Below are 22609 nucleotides of genomic sequence, written 5' to 3'. Positions count from 1 at the left end.
CTGGACACATTTAAAGTAATTAGCCTTTTTTTTTTTTTTTTTTTTTTTTGGTCAGTCATGGAGCTTGAACTCTGGGCCTGGGCACTGTCCCTCAGCTCTTGAGCTCAAGGTTAGCACTCTACCGCTTGAGACACAGTGCCACTTCTGGTTTTCTGAGTGGCTTATTGGAGATGAGTCTCATGGACTTTCCTGCCTGGGCTGGCTTTGAAGCAAGAGCCTCAGATCTCAGCCTCCTGAGTAGCCAGAATTACAGACAAGAGCCACTGTCACCCAGATTTAAAGTAATTAGCTTTTAAAAAAATCCTTGCATTTCATCAAATTATCCAAACATTGAATGTATGTGCTGGCTTATATTCTCCAGGCTACTGGCAAGCCAAAGAGTGAATAAAACCCCTTCCTTTGAGGAGCTCACATTTTGACAGAAAGTAATAGTTTGTGACTTATCATCAGTGATTGGCATACCAAAGATTGAGAAGAATGTCAGTAATCCTCTCAAAATAATGTCAATGAACAAAAAAAAAAAAAAAAGAAAGAAAGAAATGCTAACTGGGAAAGGACATTCCAATGGGAGCTAGTATTCCTAATACTAGCTGTCATACTAGATCTGTCATAAAATGTGGTAAGCTTTCTACATTCAGAACCCTCAAGGAAATGAATGCCTATACCTAAAATTGTAAATCATACAAATTTTTTCTACAGCCTTCATTTCTAAAACCAGTCTTTTCAATTTTAAAGCCAAAGAACCCAAAATTCCAAATGTGGATGATAGACAATAATGTGCTAGAGACTGTAACACTGAATGCAGACCAAGGTAGAATCCAGCTTCTCAGCAGTACACTAATAAACAAGGGTACATTCCTTCACCATTCATAGCCAGGAGGTTGCTCATACCTTAGCTGGTTCTTCATTACATGCCCAACCCCAGCACTCACCAAATTTCTTTGCACATTCACTTACTCTAAGACACTGCTATAAATAAAACTGAAATCTCCATCTTGCCCTCACACCTACAATCCTAACCTCCAACTGTAAATGACTCTGTCACTTCATATGACCTGGAAAAAAGCCTACCTTTCAAGAGTAATCTTCCTTCCATTGTCCCTTATCAGCTATAGCTATTTCTTCACAAGCAATATAGAGGAAAGACTTTGAAGTCAAATTAATGTCCAAATACCTGGCTAGCATATATGATTCTGAATGTGAAATTATTCAATGTGATATTAAACAAATTACTTAACCTGTCTGTTCCTCAATTTCCTTACCTGTATAAATGAGGATAACATGTCTTAACTCACAACAGCTCTGCTGTGAGGACAACAGCAATGAGACTTAGGAATTCCTTAGCATTTTTTTGACAAATCCAAAATTAATTTTTTTGTGTGCCAGGACTAGGGCTTAAACTCATAGCCTAGGAGCTGAACCTTAGCTTTTCGCTGAAGGCTGGTGCTCAACTGCTTTTTACTGGATAATTGGAGTTAAGAGTCTTAAGGATTTTTCTGCCCTGACTAGCTATGAACCATGATCCTCAGATCTCAGCTTCATGAATAGTTAGTATTTCTGGTGTGAGCCACCAACACCCAGCAAAATAAATTTTAAAAATTGTTTAAGGCAACTATGGATCCTAAGGAAAGCCAAAAACAGAAAAAATTTCTAAAGTATATTCTGAACTGTAATATTGCTTAATTCTACACAATTGACATAGAAAAATACATGAATCCACTTGCTCCTTGATACATGGAACACCTCTGCTTTAAGCTTCAGATGCTCAGGTCAAAAACTACCCTTGGAAACTGACACTAGACACTATTTTGAAAATGAACTATACAACTTCTGGGTGGGGATGGGAAGGAAAAACTGGGAGTGAGGGGAGGGGTGACATTGTCCAAAAATAAATGTACTCTTTACCTGAGTTACGTAACTGTAACCCCTCTGTAAATCAACTTTATAATAACAATTTTAAAAAAATTAATGGGGAAAAAAACTGCCCTTGCTGCTATTTCAACCCCACTGTGAACACTTCATAAGAAGACTTCAAACATGACCCCTGACATTTCAATTTTGAAACTGATATAAAGACTCTTAACTCTTGATTACACGGAAGCCATGACACAAGACAATAATAACTCTTTGTATAAAGAAATTCTACCTAAATTATCTAAGGGAAGTAATGTAAAAGAATCAAAAAATGTGAATAAAGAAAATGAAAAAAAAAGAACATAAAAAGTAAGGGGGGAAAATGAGGGCACTTTTCTTTATTGGTTATACATACTACTTAAAAAGAAGTAGAAACATTACATTTATAAATGCTCACCATTAGTAAATTAAAAAGACAGAAATCTAGTCTTTTGAGGAATATGGTAGAGAATCAGAATGGAAACTTTTTATTTTGTGATGTTTTCTGTAGCTTTTGAATTTTATTTTCCTGTCTACAAACATCTGCTTTAAAAACAGCAGGTGTTGGGCTGGGAAGATGGCTCAATGGTAGAGCGCTTGCCTTGCATGCCTGAGGCCCTGGGTTCGATTCCTTAGCACCACATAAGCAAAAAAGAAAAAAGCCAGAAGTGGCGCTGTGGCTCAAGTGGTAGAGCGCTAGCCTTGAGCAGAAGAGCTGAGGGACAGCGCCCAGGCCCAGAGTTGAAGCCCCATGACCGGACCCACACCCCCCCCCCCCCCCAAAAAAAAAAAAGAGCAGGTGTAGCCGGGCACTGTGACTCATACCTGTAATCCTAGCTACCCAACGAGGCTGAAATCTGAGGATCACAGTTCAAAGCCAGCTCGGCAGGAAAGTTCATGACACTTATCTCCAATAAACTACCAAAAAGCCTAGTAGAGTGCTCGCCTTGAGCAAAAGTTCAGTGACAGTGCCAGGCCCTGAGTTTAAGGATACAGACACAGACAGACACAGACACACAGAGACAGACACACACACACACACACACACACACACACACACACACACACACACACACACACACACACACGCAGGTGTAGCCAGGTTCCAGACTAGCCCAGGCAGGTAAGTGGTAAAAGGCTAGCCTTGAACAAAAAAGCTCAGTGATAGCACCCAGGCTGTGAGATTAAGCCCAAGGACCAGCACCAAAAAAAAAAAAAAAGGCTGGGAATGTGGCTTAGTGGTACAGTGCTGGCCTAGCATGCATGAAGCCCTGGAATTCAATTCCTCAGTACCACATAAACAGAAAAAAACAGAAGTAGGCTATGGTTCAAGTGGTAGAGTGCTAGCCTTGAGCAAAAGCAGCTCAGGGTCAGTGCCCAAGTCCTGAGTTCAAGCCCTAGAACTGGCAAAAAGAAAAAAATAGGCATGATCAAGGGGCAGTGGCTGACACCTGTAATCCCAACTAGTTAGGAGGTATAGACAGGAGAATTGCAGTTTGTAAGGCCAGCCCAGGCAAAATCAAGACCCTATCTCAAAAAACAAACTGGGTGTGGTATTACACATGTAATCTCAGCTACAAGGGTGTTGGAGGTAGAAGGATTACAGTCCAAAACTGGTCTCAGCAAAAGCACAAGAACTTAACTGAAAAACAACTAATGTAAAAAAAAAAAAAAAAAAAGGCTAAGATTGCATGGCCGAAGTCATAGATTACTTGCCTAACAAGTTGCCTCTGAGTTCAAAACCAGAATACAGTCAAAATTAAGAAATAGTCTGGCATTGTTAATGGATTATGCCTGTCAACCTAGCTACTCAGGAGGTTGAGATCTAAGGATTTCAGTCTGAAGCCAGCCCAGGCAACAATGTCCTTGAGACTCTTATCTCCAATTAAGCACCAAAACAAACAAACAACAACAACAACAAAAAACCCAGCACTTTCTATAAGCACAAAAGTTCAGGGAGAATGATCATATCCTAAGTTCAAGCCCCAGATCTGGCACCAAAAAAAGTAAATAAATAAATTAAATAAACAGGTGACTTCTAAAGAGAAAAATAATTTTTTTCTTTTGGAGCTGGTCCTGGGGCTTGAACTCAGGACCAGAGTGAACTTTTTTGCCACTTGAGCCACAGCTCCACTTCTGGCTTTTTGGTGATTGACCAGAAATAACAGTCTAATGAGCTTTCCTGCCTAGTCTGGCTTTGAACCACAAGCCTTAGATCTCAGCCCCACTGTGTGACTAAGATTACAGATATGTGCCATTAGCTAGGCACCTAGCTAGCTAATGAGTAAAAATTTTAATGTGACATGAACAGTACATTTATATATGAATATTATTTTCATAAATAGACATAAGAACATAATACATAATGAGAATATATTTTATTATTCTATAATAATTCTTTTGTTCTTATTTCAAAAAAATTATATATCACAGAGCATAAACAGCTGGAGACAGATGGACAGGAAAGTGAGTAAGAACCCTCACGTTACTGTTGAAGTCAACAGCAATTCCAGCAATCAGAAGGTTAAGCAAGAAGTATCCTGACTTTGAGGCCAGGCTGAGTTAGATTTTGTCCTCTACTCAAAGCAAAACTAACACAACAAAAACTCTGATCTCTTTTGGAAATGGTAACGTTTTTTTTTTCACCTTGAATTTTATGTATTTTCAAAAATAATCCATATGAATTTTACAATCAGAAGAAAAGGTTTTTAGGATATGATTAAAGCAAACTGCTGCACACACCAGTAATCCCAATCAGGCTGAGGCAAGAGAACAATGATCTTGAGGCCAGTCGGGGACACAGAGTGAGACCTTATCTCAAATATAAAAAATAAAATATGTCTAGTGGAAAACACAAAGTAAGCAGTATGACTTCCAGCATAATGGCTTCAGGCACAGTGTTTTTTGTTTGTTTTTGTCCATCCTGGGGCTTGAACTCAGGGCCTGATTGCTGTCCCTGAGCTTTTTCATTCAACACTCTACAACTTTGAGATATAGCTCCACTTCCAGTTCTCTTGTTAAGTGGAGATAAAAGTCACTCAGATTTTTCTGCCTGGGGCTGGCTTAAAACCATGATCCTCAGATCTCCGTCTCTGAGTAGCCAGGATTACAGGTGTGAGCCATTGCTGCCCATCTTACCTTCACATCTTTATCTGAATTATCTCTAGGATAACTTACTTCAGAAAGTCTCCGTTCCATGCCCGGCGCACGCCTGTAATCCTAGCTACTGAGGAGGCTGAGATCTGAGGATCGTGGTTCAAAGCCAGCCCAGGCAGGAAAGTCTGTGAAACTCTTATCTCCAATAAACCACTAGAAAACCAGAAGTGGCGCTGTAGCTCAAGTGGTAGAACGCTCACCTTGAGCTGAAGAGCTGAGGGACAGCGCTCAGGCCCAGAGTTCAAGTCCCACAACCAAAAAAAAAAAAAGCTGGGAAGGTGGCTCAGTGGTAGAGCACTTGCCTTGCATGCTCGAGGCCCTGGGTTCGATTCCTCAGCACCACATAAGAAAAAAGCCGGAAGTGGTGCTGTGGCTCAAGTGGCACAGCGCTAGCCTTGAGCTGAAGAGCTGAGGGACAGCGCCCAGGCCCAGAGTTCAGGCCCCACAACCGGACCCCCCCAAAAAAAAAAGAAAAGAAAAGAAAAAAGAAAGTCTCCGTTCCCACACCTTACTTCAGGAAAATCCACTCCTATTTCAACAGCCTCATAATCAGGTTCTTCAGCTCTAGAGACCTGCTATCTAATCCACCCAAGATAAATGGGGTACATTTTACATGGAGAACATTTAATAGAGAACAGTAAACATGCCTCTGTTCATGTTTGATCATTTCATTTAAGATGTTACACTGGCTTTTCACTACCCATAGTTCAGTTCAAACCTTCCTGCCTACTTCTTATAGTTGTTAGCCTATAAGGCTCAAAGTCTTCTTTCTGTACTTTCCTCCAGGTGCTAGCCACCTTCTCTTTCCCCTACCCTACTCAGGTTTTTCCATGCTTTTCCATCTTTTCATTGTTAGGAATATCTAATAATCCCAACTTTCAAATTCAAGCTCCATTTTTCCCTTTCCACAAGGCCTCCTCACATTATTTCATCTTCCTTTCTGTAACTATCTCTTACCCCAACACAACTATAGCTTAGCATCATAAAGCTTTTTGTCTCTCAGAATAGAACATAAATTGTTGGAGAGTAAGCTTGATACTTAATGCTTTTTGTTTCCCAAAGTACCTAGGCACATAAGACATATTCATCAAATAAAGACTTTATCAAGTATTATTTCTGCCTTTACAAAACAAACTTGATGTCAACTCTAATATGAATTACTTATCAAGAGATTGTAATGCTAGATAAAATGCAAGAGGCACTACAATGTTGCTAAGAAAACAGACATCCTTATTTACTCCTTTCGTATTAATTCAGTGACATAAACGGTCTTTAGATACAGCTGGCCTGAAAAGGCAGCCAAAAATGCTTCTAAATAACATGAATCTTTATTTATCCCACTAATGTAAAGGCCTCTAAAGTTATCCACATAAATAAGAGCCTTAACTTATAACTCTACAGTGTCTAACACGTCCTTTGCAGAGTAGAGCAGGATGCTTATGGGAAACTTAAAAAGTTATACATATAAAATTCTCAACAAATATTTTTGTTTGTTTCTTTCTGCCAGTCCTGGGACTTGAAGTCAGGTTATGGGCACTGTCCCTAAGCATAATTGCTCAATGATACCACTCTACCACTTGAGCCACAGCACCACTTCTGGCTTTTTCTGTTTATATGGGACTGAGGAATCAAACCCAGGGTTTCATGCATGCTAAGGCAAGCACTATACCACTAGACATTCCCAGCCCCTCAACATTTTTTTTTTCTGTCAGTCATGGGGCTTGAACTCTGGGCTTGGGCACTGTCCCTGTGCTCTTCAGCTCAAGGCAACCACTCTACCACTTGAGCCACAGCGCCACTTCCAGTATTCTAGTAGTTTACTGGAGATAAGAGTCTCACGGACTTTCCTGCCCAGGCTGGCTTTGAACCGTGATCCTCAGATCTCAGCCTCCTGAGTAGGTAGGCTTACAGGCATGTGCCACCGGCGCCCATCTCAACAAATATTTTTAAATAACTGATTTCTGAAACTAGATAGTATTTATTTGGATGCCCCCAGGAAAATTCAGGACTAAGTTTTCAACATACTACTACAAGTAATGATCTATACTTTACTTGCTGTTGCCTGAATTGGTATACTTGGGTTGGAAACAGATGCAGTCAATAGTGTATGTGTGTGCACATATTTGTGCGTGCCTGCTGGTACTGGGGCTAGACACTGTCTCTGAGATTTTTTGGTCAAGGCTGGTACTCTACCACTTGAGCTACAGCTCCACTTCTGGCTTTAAATTGGAGGTAAGAATCTCACAGACTTTCCTGCTCAGGGATGATGGCTTCAAACCACAATCCTCAGATCTCAGCTTCAGTTCTCATAGTAGCTAGAATACCAGCACATGGCTTAATAAATACTATTTAACTATTACAACCTCTTGACTTTGTATTGTAATTTTTCATTATGAAAAATAATAGGTTCATGTCCATTTTTCCTAACACTTTACTCCTTTTACATGGCTTGCTAGAACCCAGTAAACTACCATTGTCTCTGAGACAATGTCATTATTCAAAACGTGACACCATTTCAAACTATCTTGCTTACCTGCAGACACTAGAACTACTGCTGTAAACAAACTCATCTCTTCATCACTCAGCTGGAGGGCATTGAGCTTCTCACTAAATTCAAACATTGAGTTCAGCAGATCTCCTGCTCCCATTGAGTGTAAGTCATCCACACTGTATTTCTTCCCACTTAAAAAGGTGACAGTACGTTCCTTCGCATCAAATAATGATGCAAACCGTACCATTAAAACCTGGAAAAAAGGAAGACTTTAATGTATTTGGAGAAGTTTTATGGTAATATTTCAATGTTATAGTATTCAAGTCAGTTAGGAAATGTTCCACATAGAAAAGAACATAGTAAAAAGAAAACTGAGTTTATTTTTCCCTAAGAACCATTTTCTTAAGGCAAATTCACTACCACAGCAATCTAGAACATCAAAAGAAACTCCAGCCTCGAATAGCAAAATAATTGAGTCTTGAAACACTCTGAAACTTTCTTGAAAGATTCTGGGATACAGCCGGGCTCCAGTGGCTCTTACCTAGTTATTTAGGAGGCAAAGATCTGAGGATCAGGGTTCAAAGCCAGTCCTAGCAGGAAAATCAGTGAGACTCTTATCTCCAATAAACTCAAAAAAGCCAGAAGTGGCATGTGGCTCAAATGGTAGAGCACTAGCCTTGAGCAAGAGAAGCTCAGGGATAGCACCCAGGCCCAGAGTTTAAACCCCAGGACCAGGAGGAAAAAAAAAAAAAGATTCTGGGATGCAAATACAAAATCAGAGCAAGCAGTAATGCCAAGGAGTATAAAAATGGGCCGTTGAAATGGCATTAAAGAAACACTTTAAACTACCAAGCACTTCACATGGTCTTGGTGCCCAAGTAGAAAATATCATTCAATGCAACAATATTCAGAAACATTAAAGCATCAAATTCAGCAAAGGCAACATGGCAACTGAATTTTACTTAAGACAATTTCAAGAAGTCATAACCCAAAGACACTATACTCAAGGACAATAATCACAATTAAGTATTCAGAACACATCATAATTGCTATTCAAACCAAATCAATCAACAATTACCTTCAGCATTCTCTCCCTTACACCAACTGGTGATGATGTTATACATTTCTCTCATAATCAAAGCAGCACCGTATTAACACCTTCCTGTTGCAATACTCCCAAAAGTGTGGTATTCAAGATAATTCAAAAGGCAATGAGCCTTCTATGGCAACAGTGCTAACCTTAGGACACAGTGATAATGAAGTAAACCCACGGGGGAAAGAATATAAATACTGGAGTGGATTTGTGATCTAATCTTGGATGTTTTATGAATTTTTTGGTAATCCAAGAAAAGTCTTTCCACCCCTCTGGGCCAGAGCTACCTTTCTAAAAGGAGCAAACTAGTCAGTTACTGGTGGTTTATGTCTGTAATCCTAGCTACTCAGGAGGCTAAGATCTGAGGATCAAGTTCAAAGCCAGCCCAGGCAGCAAAGTCTGTGAGACTCTTACCTCCAATTAACCAGCAAAATGCCAGAGGTGGAGGTTTGGCTCAAGTGGTAGAGCTTCAGCCTTGAGCAAAAAAAAAAAAAAAAAAGCCAAGTGAAGTGTAGGCTCTAAGTTTATGCCCCAGCACCCAAAAAAAAAAAAAAAAAAGTTTTAAAAATGAAAAGCCTGACCTGTACGACCTCTTAATTATGCTATCGCTACTATATTTAGGAACATGGCTGCTTCTCTGTTCTAGACCAGGTGCTCCACAAAACACAGCTGAGGCAAAAGCCTCTATAAGCTATGTAGTGGCATATGTGAAGAGCAAATATCTGGAGTGTACTACTCAACAGGTCACCCCTCAGGATCAAGAACAACTGATAAAGCTGGGCATCAGAAGCTCACACCTGTGATCCTAGCTACTGAAGAGGATGAGAACTGAAGATCAGTCTGAAGCTAGCCCAGGTAGGAAAGTCCATGAGATTCATCTCCAACTAACCACCAGAAAACCAGAAGAGGAGCTGTGGCTCAAAGTGGTATAGTGCTAACCTTGAGTAAAAAAGCTCAAGGACAGCACTCAGGCCATGAGTTCAAGCCCCAGGACCAACAAAGAAAAAAAAAGAACTGATAAGCTGGTCCACCACCCAGAGGGAAATGAAACAACAGAGCTAAGACATAGCTCAGTGGTAAAGCACTTGCCTAAATAGCGCGATGTTGGGCACAAAAAAAAAAGGAAATGAGCTGGCACCAGTGGCTCACGCCTGCAATCCTAGCTACTCAGGAGACTGAGATCTGAGGATCTCAGTTCAGAGCCAGTCCAGGCAGGAATGTTTGTGAGACTCTTATCTCCAATTAACCACCAGAAAACTGGAAATGGCACTGTGGCTCAAGTGGTAGATGCTTGCCTTGAGCTGAAGAGCTCAGGGACAGTGCCCAGGCCCAGAGTTCAAGCCCCACAACCGATAAAAAAAAAAAAAAAAAATTAAAACAGATGGCTTGTACCCCTCTCTGAGGTTGATACTCACTAGATATCAATTTACCACCACTCTCCAAACTTCAGAGTTAAGCTTAAGGAGGCTCCAAGCAGGTACCAGGCCTTATTTTGCTTGAGCAGCAACATGAAAGCCCTCAGACAGGAAATAAAAAGTCCCTAAGTGGAGAGCCACAGATCAGCTGGTCCAAACAAAAGTACCAGTGGCTGTCCCAAGCCCAGACATAATGTTTCTCTGCAACAGACATTGGCATATAAAAAGCAGCCAAGAGCAGGGCATGGATGCTCCCACCTTAATCCCAGCACTTAGGAGGCTGAGGTAGGAGAATGTTAAGTTTGAGAACAACTTGCATGACATACAAGAACTTCTCTCAAAAACCCAAAGCAGGGGCTGGAAAGGTGGCTCAGTGGTAGAGCGCTTGCCTTGCATGCCTGAGGCCCTGGGCTCGATTCCTCAGCACCACATAAGCAAAAAGAAAAAAGTCGGAAGTAATGCTGTGGCTCAAGTGGTAGAGTGCTAGCCTTGAGCTGAAGAGCTAGAGACAGCGCCCAGGCCAAGAGTTCAGGCCCCACGACTGGACCAAGAAAAACAAAACAAAAAACCCAAAGCAAACAGGGAAAGAAAAGGGAAAGGGAAGGGGAAAAGAAAGATGGCAAAATGCAGCAACCTTAGGTGGCACACGGGTATGTCTGATAATCCTCAAATATTGTATCATCTCCTAAAAACAAAAAATACTGTTTTCCCTTCTTATTCTGTGCTAAACATAGTAAACACCAGGTTAGGCTCTTAGGTGCCTTACATCTGCAGGAAACACCGAATCCAAACTGGAAACATTTGAACTTGAGAGTTCACATGCTATAAATACAGAATAGAGCTCTAGTCCAAGATAACTAGATTTACCTTACATCCTCCTAAAATCCTAGCACAGTTATTATTTTGTTGGTAGTTTCTGACTCTGAACTATAAATACTTAGCAAAAACCAAAAGTGCCAAGATGCTGTATGTCCTGTATCATTTCTTTTTTATTAACATCAATTAAAGATACAAGGGAGCTTAATTCCATTTACGTTCACATGTATATCATTATTCAGGATAAATCAAACCTACCTCAAAAGTCCCAGCCTTTAAAAGATTGACCTGGTCATGCTGAGAGAGATCTCTGAACCCAGGAATACGCTTTGCAAATTCTACCACTTCTTTCACTGCTGGGGTGAAGCTCATGGAAAATTCTTCCCAGATCTCATGCCCCGACTTATGTGGATCCACATATGGAGACTTACTCATTGGACAAACCTAGTATACACAAAACAGGAAAACTCTTAAACTGAGAGAGGCAGTAAAGAAATTTCAAAAGCACCATCACAACCACTGGAAACACCAACATTAAAATAACTCCCAAACTCAAGTAAAATCTACTACTATTATTAGCCCTTTCCCCATCTGCTGCTCACTTTAATATAGGAAGCTTCACAGCAATATATACAATTACACATGGTCAGTATACAAAAATAATTTCTAACCAATGAAAGGTGAGCAAACATAAAAATGGAAGTATTCTAAAGTACATAAAAGAAGGAAGACAGGCAAAGAAGAGGCAATAACAGAGGAAGGAAAGGGAAAGGATGGCTTTCTGTTTTGTAGTACTGGGGTTTGAATCCAGGGTCTCAGGCTTGCAAGGCAAGTAAGTTCTACCACTGAGCTATGTCCCTAGTCCTTTTTTGCTTTTAGTTTTTCAGATATAGTTCCAACTTTTTGCCTGGGCTGGCCTCAAACTGTGATTCTCCTCTCTTCCCTTCCAGAGTAGTTGGAATTATAAGCCATAACCTAATTTAAATATCTGCTAACTCACTATTAAAGAAGTAGCCTAAGCAAAAAAATCTCCCTATCAATCAGCTATTTGAAAAATCTATTGTACAGGTTTCAGACTCTACAACTGCTTTTACTGGTGTACACTTCTGGTGTACAGCGTCTTCTGGTTTCAAACAAAATCTGTTTGATTCTAAACTATATCAGCTAAAGCCAGTAATTCTTCCTTTCTTTCCTTTTCTTTTTTTTTTTTTTGCTCTGTTAGAAATTGATTCCAAACCCTCACATGTGATAGACTAGTGCTCTACCACTGAATTGAATCTAAGTCCACAATAATCATTTCTTAGATGAGAAAATGAAACTCTGAAAGGCTCAGTGATTTGTCCAAACAGAGATGAAGTCACAAACTTTAGGACCCATACTTGCATTGACTTCATATTTCAGAATTCATTTATTTCCAAACAGACAGAGTAACAATGTCAACAGGAATGCAATAAAGTACCTCACTTTGTAACAACAATTAAAAGAAGGCCACTGACCTTTATTCAAAAACAATGATTAGGGAAACAATGACTACAGATATAAGGAATAAGGCAGGAAGCCTAAGAAGCTATAACAACACTAAGGTACTGGGCATGAGTAGCTCACATCTAGCTACTCAGGAGGCTGAGATTTGAGGATTGTGATTCAAAGCCATCTCTTATCTCCAATAAACTACCAAAAGAGACAGAAGTGGAGCTGTGACTCAAGTGGTAGAGCACTAGGTTTGAGCCAAATAAGCTCAGGGACAGCACCCAGGCCCTGAGTTCAAACCCTAGGACTGGCACCAAAAATAAAATGAAGCATTGAGGGCCTGGCTCAAATGATAGAGTACCTTTCTAGCAAATGCCAGACCCTGAGATCAAACCCTAATACACCAGAGAACACTAAGACTGAATCAAGAGGCTAGAACTGGAGGATGGAGAAGTATTAGGGGCAGCTTGAGCTACATAGCTACATACCCATAAATAAATAAATAAATACCATATACTTAGTAAAACTAGCCTTGGACTACACAGCAAAACAAACAAACAAATACCATATATTGTTAGTAAAACTAGCCTTTAGATTTTCAATAAATGCATATGGGATTCAGGAATAAGATGATTCTAAACCCATGAAAACTACCATGAAATCAGAACCTAATTGCTTACTGATTATTTTTCCTTAAGGATGCCATAAAGGCTAATAAAGTGGAAGATCACCTTTCATATATCCATGGACTCAAATCTGAATGTAAACATTGGAGCAGAGTCAACTATTTTGAAAATGAAAAAGAAGACTTTAATTACCTGACAGTAGAAATTACCAAGCACTATCAAAGGACCTCATGGCTTAAACTGGAAATGGTGCAGTACTGATGTTTTTGATGAGATTTTGGCTGAATGTGAACTGTATTTTCATGTAGAATATTGTGCTTGATGAAAAAAAGCTTGAATGATATAAATTATATTAACCTATCTCAAAAGATGTAGTCTGAGAAAATCTTGGAATTACAATATTCCTAAATACTAGAACATTTATATTCTACATCCACAGATTCTTTTGCATTGTAATGATTAAGAAAACATCTCTGATATTGTCCAAAAAGAAATGTACTCATTATTTGACTTATATAACTGTAACCCTTCAGTACATCACCTTTATAATAATAAAAATTTTAAATTTTTTAAAAAAAGAAAACAGCTCTCTGCTGGGCACAATACTCAGGAGGTTGAGAGGCAAGTAGATGGCTTCAACCAAAGAGCTTGAGGCCATCCTGGGCAACATAGCATCATCTCAACTCAAAAAAACTGAGAGCAACAAAATCTCTCTCCACTGAAATTTAGGAATCTCTGACTATGGCAAGACAAAATATCAGCCCTTTTGAGAAAAGTCTCAAAGCTACTAAGTTACTTAGTAATTAAATTTCTAAAAGTATTTTCAAGAATTAAAGGATCAATTCTATATAATCCTATTTTACATAAATCTTAATCCTAATCACAGTATCAATAAACCACAAGCTTTTCCTGTGTAAAACTCGGTCATTCAGCAAATATTATTCAAATTATTTCACCTAAAATACTATAGAAAATTGATTCTGGAAACCTCTTAGACTTTCTGACCCACCTCCCACGTTGGTATATCCCTAAATAAAAGAAAAGCTTCCTTGATACAAGGTGAGCAAAAAATTGATTTCACTATACCAGATGCATCCTCCCTCCAGTGTTGCACAGGTAGCTATTCTTGTTCTCATTCTGAGAAAATCCATCTATTGGAACTCTATCACATACTCTTTGAGTATAAGCATTGGAAAAGTTCACACAATGTCCATTTGCAATACAAATGGCATGCCCATGTGGGTACTGCATTATGTTTCTCCCTTTGTACTGTCCATTAAGATGCTGCTGGCTCTCACTACAGGGAAAATGGCTATTAAGCCCATTGCCACAATGGTCATGGTTTAAATTATATTGCTCCATGTTCTTGGGAATCCGTTCTCTCTGGGGCTGTATGCTCTCAAGTGAGTTTTCTCGTGGCTCTTGATTATACATAAAGGTATCCTTATGGGCTCTGGTCACCATGCCAATCACTTCTTCCTTTGCAAAATCAGAAGAGGGAGGAGGAGAGCTTTTGATGTTTTCTTGCTCCAGCTGGGGCTTGGACTGTAGTTGTTCCTGGGCTGGTAAGGCTGTCTGTTCATGATGTTCTACTAAGGTGTCATTCTGCAAGTGACCATTGAATTGGCTGTTCATCATGGTCTTCATCGCACTTTGCATTTCAATTAGCATCCTCTGTTTTTCACGCTTAGGAATACGACCAAATCGAACAGCTATTGAAGAAAAAGATATTTAACATCTATATTCTAAATAAGAGCTGTTTATACAAAAGAATAACAAAGTGACTTGATAGTTATAGCCTCTAGTCACATGAGTAAACAATATCCACATATCTCTAGCCCAAAATTTCTTTTTTTTTTTTTTTGGTCCAGTCGTGGGGCCTGAACTCTGGGTCTGAGCACTGTCCCTCAGCTCTTCAGCTCAAGGCTAGTGCTCTACCACTTGAGCCACAGTGCCACTTCTGGCTTTTTTCTTTTTGCTTATGTGGTGCTGAGGAATTGAACCTAGGGCCTCAGGCAAACAAGGCAAGCGCTCTACCACTGAGCTACCTTCCTAGCCCCCCAAAATTTCTTAAACCTGTTCTTGATGTAATAGAGGAAGTGAGAATTAGGGAGACATTTTTTCATTTGTCCCCCAAAACAAAGCTAAGGAGATTACTTCCTGGATTATTTTTTTTCCCAGTCCTGGGGCTTGAACTCAGAACCTGAGCACCGTCCCTGAGCCTCTTTGTGCCAAGACTAGTGCTCTATACCACTTGAGCCACAGCACCACTTTCAGCTTTTTCTGAATAGTTTATTAGAGATAAGAAACTCATGGACTTTTTACCTGGGCTGGCTTTGAACCGTAATACTTAGCTCTCAACCTCCTGAATAACTAGGATTAGTCATGAGCCACTGGCACCTAGCGTTCCTAGATATTTTATACGCAAAATCTGAGTGGACAAAGTGTGAAATTAACTAATACAAAAACCATAAACTAGGGCTAGGAAGGTGGCTCAGTGGTAGAGCACTTGCCTTGCATGCATGAGGCCCTGGGTTCGATTCCTCAGCACCACATAAGCAAAAAGATAAAAGCCTGAAGTGGCGCTGTGGCTCAAGGGGTAGAGTGCTAGCCTTGAGCTGAGGGACCGCGCCCAGGCCCACAGTTCAGGACCCACAACCGGACCCAAAAAAAAAAAAAAATCCATCGACTAGGGCTGGAAAGGTGGCTCAGTGGTAGAGTGCTTGCCTTGTATGCATGAGGCATGAGGTTCTTCAGCACCACCAGAAGTGGTGCTGTGGCTCAAGTGGTAGAGCACTAGCCTTGAGCTGAAAAGCTGAGGAACAACGCCCAGGCCCAGAGTTCAGGCCCCGTGACCAACAAAAATAAAAATAAATTTTAAAAAACATATACTAGCCAGGCACCAGTAGCTCATACCTATAATCCTAGCTACTCAGGAAGCTGAGATCTGAGGATCACAGTTCAAAGCTGGCCCAGGCAAAAAAGTCCCTGTGAAATTCTTATCTCCAATTAACCACTCAAAAATCAGAAGTGGAGTTGTGGCTCAAAGTGGTAGAGTGCTAGCCTTGAGCAGAAAAGCTCAAGGACAATAGCCAGGTACTGAGTTCAAGCCCCATAACCAACAAAAAAAGACTGTTTAAAACAGCCCAGCCTTTAACAAGGCTGAGAGCTCTTCTGAAGTAGGCATCCAGCTACCCACATCCTTTAACACTAACAAAACCCAGCAGGTACACTCACTCCTAGAAGGCCTGACTCTTGATCAATTCATTTCTGAAACCTTACCCTCAAGCTCCTAAGCTCACTTTTCTGTTCCTAGAAAGTCTCTTTAAAATATACATACACACAATTATTATAAATGTAATTAGAAAATAAATTTGTTAGATTTTATTTAAACTCAATAAATAAAAACTAGATCGTGCATCCTTTATTTTTTTAAGAAGGTTGTCATATAAGGTGTGTGTCTCCAATAATCCTATCCCCGAAGAAAAGCTACTTTCTATTCTAATATTTATAGGAAGATTAAAAAAAATCAATACATCTAATCTAGCAAGAAAACCTTACTAATCCAGTTGTAACCTTTGGCAATATCGTTATCAAAGATAAGCAACTTATCATGTTTCATACTTTGCCTCTATTCCTCTCTTCCTTCACAAATGATTGTTGGTTTTATTCTTTTGGAGTTAAGCACAATATTCATCCACCATTTCAACAGCACTAGTCTGACTAATGCTATAAAAATAAAATTTTTAGGCAACTGAAAAAATGAAACAGTAATTGCTGAAATATATTACTCTAGAAACTCACTATTGTAATTTTTTATTTCTGTAGCAGCAAGGTATAGTAGTAACCAAAGGATTGCCTAAATAGTCTACAGAGATAACTAGGAAGTTCATGCTTAGTAATTTGGAACTCACACTACTGTATTAGACCAGTCCCTCTAAAAGCCAGACCCTAATGTTTCTTTCAATTTTACATACCTATATACACATATAATGCACGTATTCAGAATGTATGACCTGAAGCACTAATGGGCTTTTTTAGCATCACAAGCTAAAAAAAAACAGTGAGAGGTAGTTCACATAAGGAATCAACACTAAGAAGACAGAGTAAAGAATTACATTAGGAAAACAATCTTTTTTCTTAGAAAAGGCCTTTTTAGAGAATAAGTCTTCAAATTGTTTATTTTACAAGAAACAACAACAAAAAGAAGTGTGCTAAAAAGCTTTTCTGAAGTGATGTTGCTAAAATTTGACCTTAATGAATTTAGTGTCCTCTAAAGCTTTCTGAAATGTGCTTTACCTTAAACATGAGAGAGCCATTAGTAACTATTGTATAGCTCTGCTTTATGCAGAAAAACACATGCCAAACTTCAGACACTTTTAAAAATATTTTTTGAACCAGGAACATACCATCTCTTGACATTCCCACAGAGAGACACTTTTTGAAGCGACATTGCTGACATCGGTTCCTATTCATTCTCATGATTGAACAATTTTCATTCTTCAGGCACTTCTTGTATTGAATGTTTTGCTGAATACTTCTCCGAAAGAAACCCTAAGAACAAAGAAAAATTTACCCATCCACTTAAAACCATCTAGGTCGAGTCCTCAGAAGCACTGCTCCCATACCTATCTAGCATGTATGGAAAAACCTGGGAAACACTTTGGCCCAGGGTAAAGAGAAATACACTGACACAGACTTTGATTTTTAAATGGGCTACATGCGGTGCCGAACAAAATTCCTCTTGCCTCTAAATATTCTTTGAGCTAACCTAAAGCTTGTTTCATAATATACAGCATTTGTGGTACCAGACCTTACCTTATCTTATCAAGTCTCAAACCTCTTGAAATACTAATGACTGATTCTTTAAAAGTTGACAGGAAATGTTCTCAACAGCTGTAACTAACTCCCTAGAGCCCTGAGGAACACAGTTTGGTCTATCCAGGGTTACTACCTGCTGACATCAGTAAAGCCTCCTTATACCTACTGGAAATTCCTGGCTACACACATATCAGCATTCAGTGTTATAATGTGCACATGCACAAACACACATACGTACATACACAAACATACACATACACATACACACACACACACACACACACACACACACACACACACACACACACACACACACACACACACACACACACACACACACACAGCCAGCTCATGATCCAGGAAAAGTCCATTCCCAGCTAGCATTTGCATTGACTTCACAATACAAATACATGCTCTATGACAGTTCCTCTGATATCCCGTTTAATGGCTGTAGGGAAAACAAAAAACATAAGAACACAATAACCAAAATTATATTAAACTGTCTGGTACCAATGGCTCACGCCTGCAATCCTAGCTACTCCGGAGGCTAAGATCTGAAGATTGTGGTTCAGAGTCATCCTGGAGGAAAATCTGTGAGACTCTTATCTCCAATTAACCACCAGAAAAGAAGTGGCACTGTGGCTCAAGTGAAAAGCTGGAAAGTTCAGGGACAGCACCCAGGCCCAGAGTTCAAGCCCCATGACCAACAAAAAGCAAATTATTTTAAAATAAACTTTTCCTGAAAATTATAACTGACTACATTTTTTAACATGCCAGTACTGGTCTTGAACTCAGCGCCTCATCCTTTCACTTAGCTTTTCTGATCAGAGTAGCACTCTACCACTTAAGCCATACTTCCAGTTCTTGCTTTTGCTGGTCTTGCAAATTTGTCTGCCTAGACTGCCTTCAAATTGTAATCCTCAGATCTTAGACTTCCAAGGAGCTAGAATTATATATGGGAGCCACCCTCATACAGGACTGATTACACATATCATAATTTTTTATTGAGTACTTGCAGGATAAGCAGGCATAGCAACATATACTTGTAATCCTAGCACTTAAGAGGCCAAGTCAGAAAAATCGCAGCAATAAAAACAAAACTGGGCCGGGCATCAGTGGCTCATGCTTGTAATCCTAACTACTCAGGAGGCTGAGAGCTGAGGATCACGGTTCAAAGCCAGGCTGGGCAGAAAAGTCCATGAGACTCTTATCTCCAATAAACCACCAGAAAACCTGAAGTGGCGCTGTGGCTCAAGCAGTAGAGTGCTTGCCTTGAGCTGAAGAGTATAGGGACAGCACCCAAGCCTAGAGATCAAGCCCCACAACTGACCAAAAAAAAAAAAAAATACTGGTTATGGGCTATAATATTTTTATATTTTATTACTGTGATATTATACACTTGCCATGGATACAATATGAGTTACACTGAATACATCTTTTTTTGGGGGGGGGTCAGGTCGTGAGGCCTGAACTCTGGGCCTGGGCACTGTCCCTCAGCTACTCAGCTCAAGGTTAGTGCTCTACCACTTGAGCCACAGCGCCACTTGTGGCTTTTTTCTTTTTGCTTATGTGGTGCTGAGGAATCGAACCCAGGGCCTCATGCATGCAAGGCAAGCGCTCTACCACTGAGCCACCTTCCCAGCCCCTGAATACATTTTAATAGACTAAACACATTTAAGAACTTGGGGGGGTTCAGCCGGGTGCCGGTGGCTCATGTCTGTAATCCTAGTTACTCTGGAGAGAATCTGAGGATGACGGTTCAAAGCCAGCCCGGGCAGGAAAGTTCGTGAGACTCTTGTCTCCAATAAACCCCTAGAAAACCAGAAGTGGTGCTGTGGCTCAAGCGGTAGAGCGCTAGCCTTGAACTGAAGAGCACAAGGACAATGCCCAAGCCCAGAGTTCAAGCCCCACGACCGACAAAAAAAAAAAAAGAAAAAAGAACTTGGGGTGTAGCTCACTGGTAGAATGCTAGATCTGAGTGCTTACCTGGCATATATTAAGTCCTGCTTTTGATTCTCAGGGGGGAAAAAAAGTGAATTTAGTTGGGCATGGTGACACACTCAGGAAGCTAAATCAGGAGGATCTCAAGGTGGAGGCAAATCTGGGTTATATATAAAGACCCTATCTCAAAAAAAAAAAAGGTATTTAACAGATATATGTTTTTGTCAAACATATATAGCTAAGTGGGAATATCTTCTTCACAATTACTTCATATTTTTATAATATGTGTCTATATGTATTTATGTAATTTTTAAGGCAGTAACAAAAAGCTTCATTTATAGAACATACTGTCAGTTCTGTAAAGCAATTTAACCATAAAAAGCTATCAGACTTGGGCTGGGAATGTGGCTTAGTGGTAGAGTGCTCACCTAGCATGCATGAAGCCCTGGGTTCAATTCCTCGGTACCACATAAACAGAAAAAACCAGAAGTGGCACTGTGGCTTAAGTGGTAGAGTGCTAGCCTTGAGCAGTGGGCCTTGGGACAGTGCCCAGGCCCTGAGTTCAAGACCTAGGACTGGCAAAAAAAAAAAAGCTATCAAACTCATACTTCATTCAGTCACCCAGAAAGTACTTCCTCCGTGATCATGTATATTCAAAGCTCATCACATATATTTATTATCTTATTTACCCACCATTCCTGACAGACTAGATTCCTGCTTCTGGCTTTAAGTTAGAAAACCGCAAGAACATGGATTTTCTCACATGAACATCTTTTCTTGTCAGTTCTGGGGCTTAACTTTTCCTTAAGGCCCCTTTGGGCCACAAAGCCACTTCCAGTTTTCTGGTGGTTAACTGTTTCATGGACTTTCCTGGCCACAATGACTACAAGCCATGATCCTCAGATCTCAGCCTCCTAAGTAGCTAGGATTACAGGCATGAGCCACTGGCACCCAGCAGCACATACATTTTTTATTTTAAAGGAAGGAAGGAAGGGAGGAAGGGGGGGAGGGAGGAAGAAAAGGAGGGAGGGAGCAGGCAAGCAAGCAAAGAAAAGAAATATATTTTTGACAAAAAGAAGGAAGGATAGAAAGACGGAAGGAAAGAAAGACAGAGAAAGAAAAAAAAGACAAAGAAAAGACTGTATCAGATTTTAAGAAAGAAAAAGACAAGAGAGAGATTGGTTGGTTGGTTTCTAGATAAGTAGGTTATCTAATTTGGGATTTCTAACTAACATCCTAGTAGTAGTGATAACTGAGAAACAGCTAAATTTACAAACTGGTCATAGCCTTTTCAAACATTCAATTTATATTCAAAATTGCTTTATTCACTAGGTATTAGTTCTTTTCTTCTTTTTTTCTTCTTTTTTTTTGGTCAGTTGTGGGGCTTGAACTCTGGGCCTGGGCACTGTCCCTCAGCTCTTCAGCTCAAGGCTAGTGTTCTACCACCTGAGCCACAACACCACTTCCTTCTTTTCTTTTTGGTGCTAATACTTAGGCTTGAACTCAGAACCTGGGTCCTATCCTTGAGCTTTTCTGTTCAAAGCTAGCTCTACCACTTAAGCCTCAGCTCCACTTTGGGCTTTTTGGTGGTTATCTAGATATAAGAGTCTCACAGACTTTCCTGCATGAGCTGGCTTCAAACTGTGATGCTCAGGTCTTAGCCTCTTGAATCACTAGGACTGTAGACATGAGTCACTGGCTCCTGGATTTTTTTTTTTTTTGGTCAGTCATGGGTCCTGAACTCTGACCTGGGCACTGTCCCTCAGCTCTTCAGCTCAAGGCTAGCGCTCTACTAGTTGAGCCACAGCACCACTTCTGGCTTTTTCTGCTTATGTGGTGATGAGGAATCGAACCCAGGGCCTCATGCAGGCAAGGCAAGCACTCTACCACTGAGCCGCCTTCCCAGCCCCTGGCTTACTTCTTTAGATATTACATTTTTAGAAGTACCTAGGGATTGTTCTCAGCTCCTAGAATCTGACACGTCATAATGTCAAAACACATGGTAAGAGCTGCTATGGGTTTGAATGTGTCCCCCCAAATTCTCAATGATTAGTGGGTCACAAGGGCTCTGCCTTCATTAATATAGAGTGGTTTTGTTATAAATTCAGCTTCTTATGAGTGTAAATGCTCGTTCCCCAGCCTTATCTCTCTTTCCATCATGTTATGAAACAGGAAGAAAGCCCTCACCAGATGCAGCCCCTCAATGTAGGACTTCCCAGCCTTCAAAACTGAGCCAAGGGGGCTGGGAAGGTGGCTCAGTGGTAGAGCGCTTGCCTTGCATGCATGAGGCCCTGGGTTTGATTCCTCAGCACCACATAAGCAGGAAAAAAAAAAGCCGAAAGTGGCGCTGTGGCTCAAGTGGTAGAGTGCTAACCTTGAGCTGAAGAGCTGAGGTACAGTCCCCAGGCCCAGAGTTCAGGCCCACAACCGACAAAAAAAAAACTAAGCCAAACAAACTTAACAAATTACCCAGTCTCTGGTATTCTATTACAGCAACTCTAACATGACCAAGGCTAGATCTAATTTAAAGTTCTAGTTTAAAATGAAGCTAATGAGACACAGCAGTGCCTTGATATTTTATTCCTTCCTGTTTCCCTACCACCTAGATAAGAGTTAATGAACAAGCTCTTGTTTAACAAATAGTTCACACCTTAATTTAACCAAGATAGAAAATTTATGTGGACCAAGATCATGAAGAAAAAAAATACTTTCACTAAATTAAGAATATTTTTCAAGCCGGGAGCTGGTGGCTCACGCCTGTAATCCTAGCTACTCAGGAGGCTGAGATCTGAGGATCGCGGTTCAAAGCCAGCCCGGGCAGGAGAGACCGTGAGACTCCTATCTCCAATAAACCACCAGAAAACCGGAAGTGGCGCTGTAGCTCAAG

At 40.3% G+C, this 22609-nt stretch overlaps 1 protein-coding gene across 3 annotated transcripts in view; it reads right to left on the bottom strand.

Annotated features, from left to right (window-relative positions):
- Nr1d2 (nuclear receptor subfamily 1 group D member 2) overlaps positions 1-22609 on the bottom strand; it is a 54586-nt gene that overhangs the window by 18345 nt on the left and 13632 nt on the right. For all 3 annotated transcript variants that reach the window (XR_006147435.1, XR_006147434.1, XM_042679745.1), the window contains exons 4-7: positions 17370-17514; positions 14047-14672; positions 11123-11308; positions 7583-7793 (exon numbers count right to left, since the gene is read on the bottom strand). Coding sequence is in view for 1 of the 3 variants with exons in the window: in XM_042679745.1 (XP_042535679.1) it covers positions 7583-7793; positions 11123-11308; positions 14047-14672; positions 17370-17514 (1168 nt within the window). In the remaining 2 variants the exon portion in view is untranslated. The remainder of the gene's footprint in view (positions 1-7582; positions 7794-11122; positions 11309-14046; positions 14673-17369; positions 17515-22609) is intronic.

Source organism: Dipodomys spectabilis, unplaced genomic scaffold, assembly GCF_019054845.1.
Source record: "Dipodomys spectabilis isolate Male_0828 unplaced genomic scaffold, ASM1905484v1 ptg000054l, whole genome shotgun sequence".
NCBI lineage: Eukaryota > Metazoa > Chordata > Mammalia > Rodentia > Heteromyidae > Dipodomys > Dipodomys spectabilis.
Note: the sequence above shows the minus strand (reverse complement) of the source record. Positions and strands in the feature narration are given on the sequence as shown.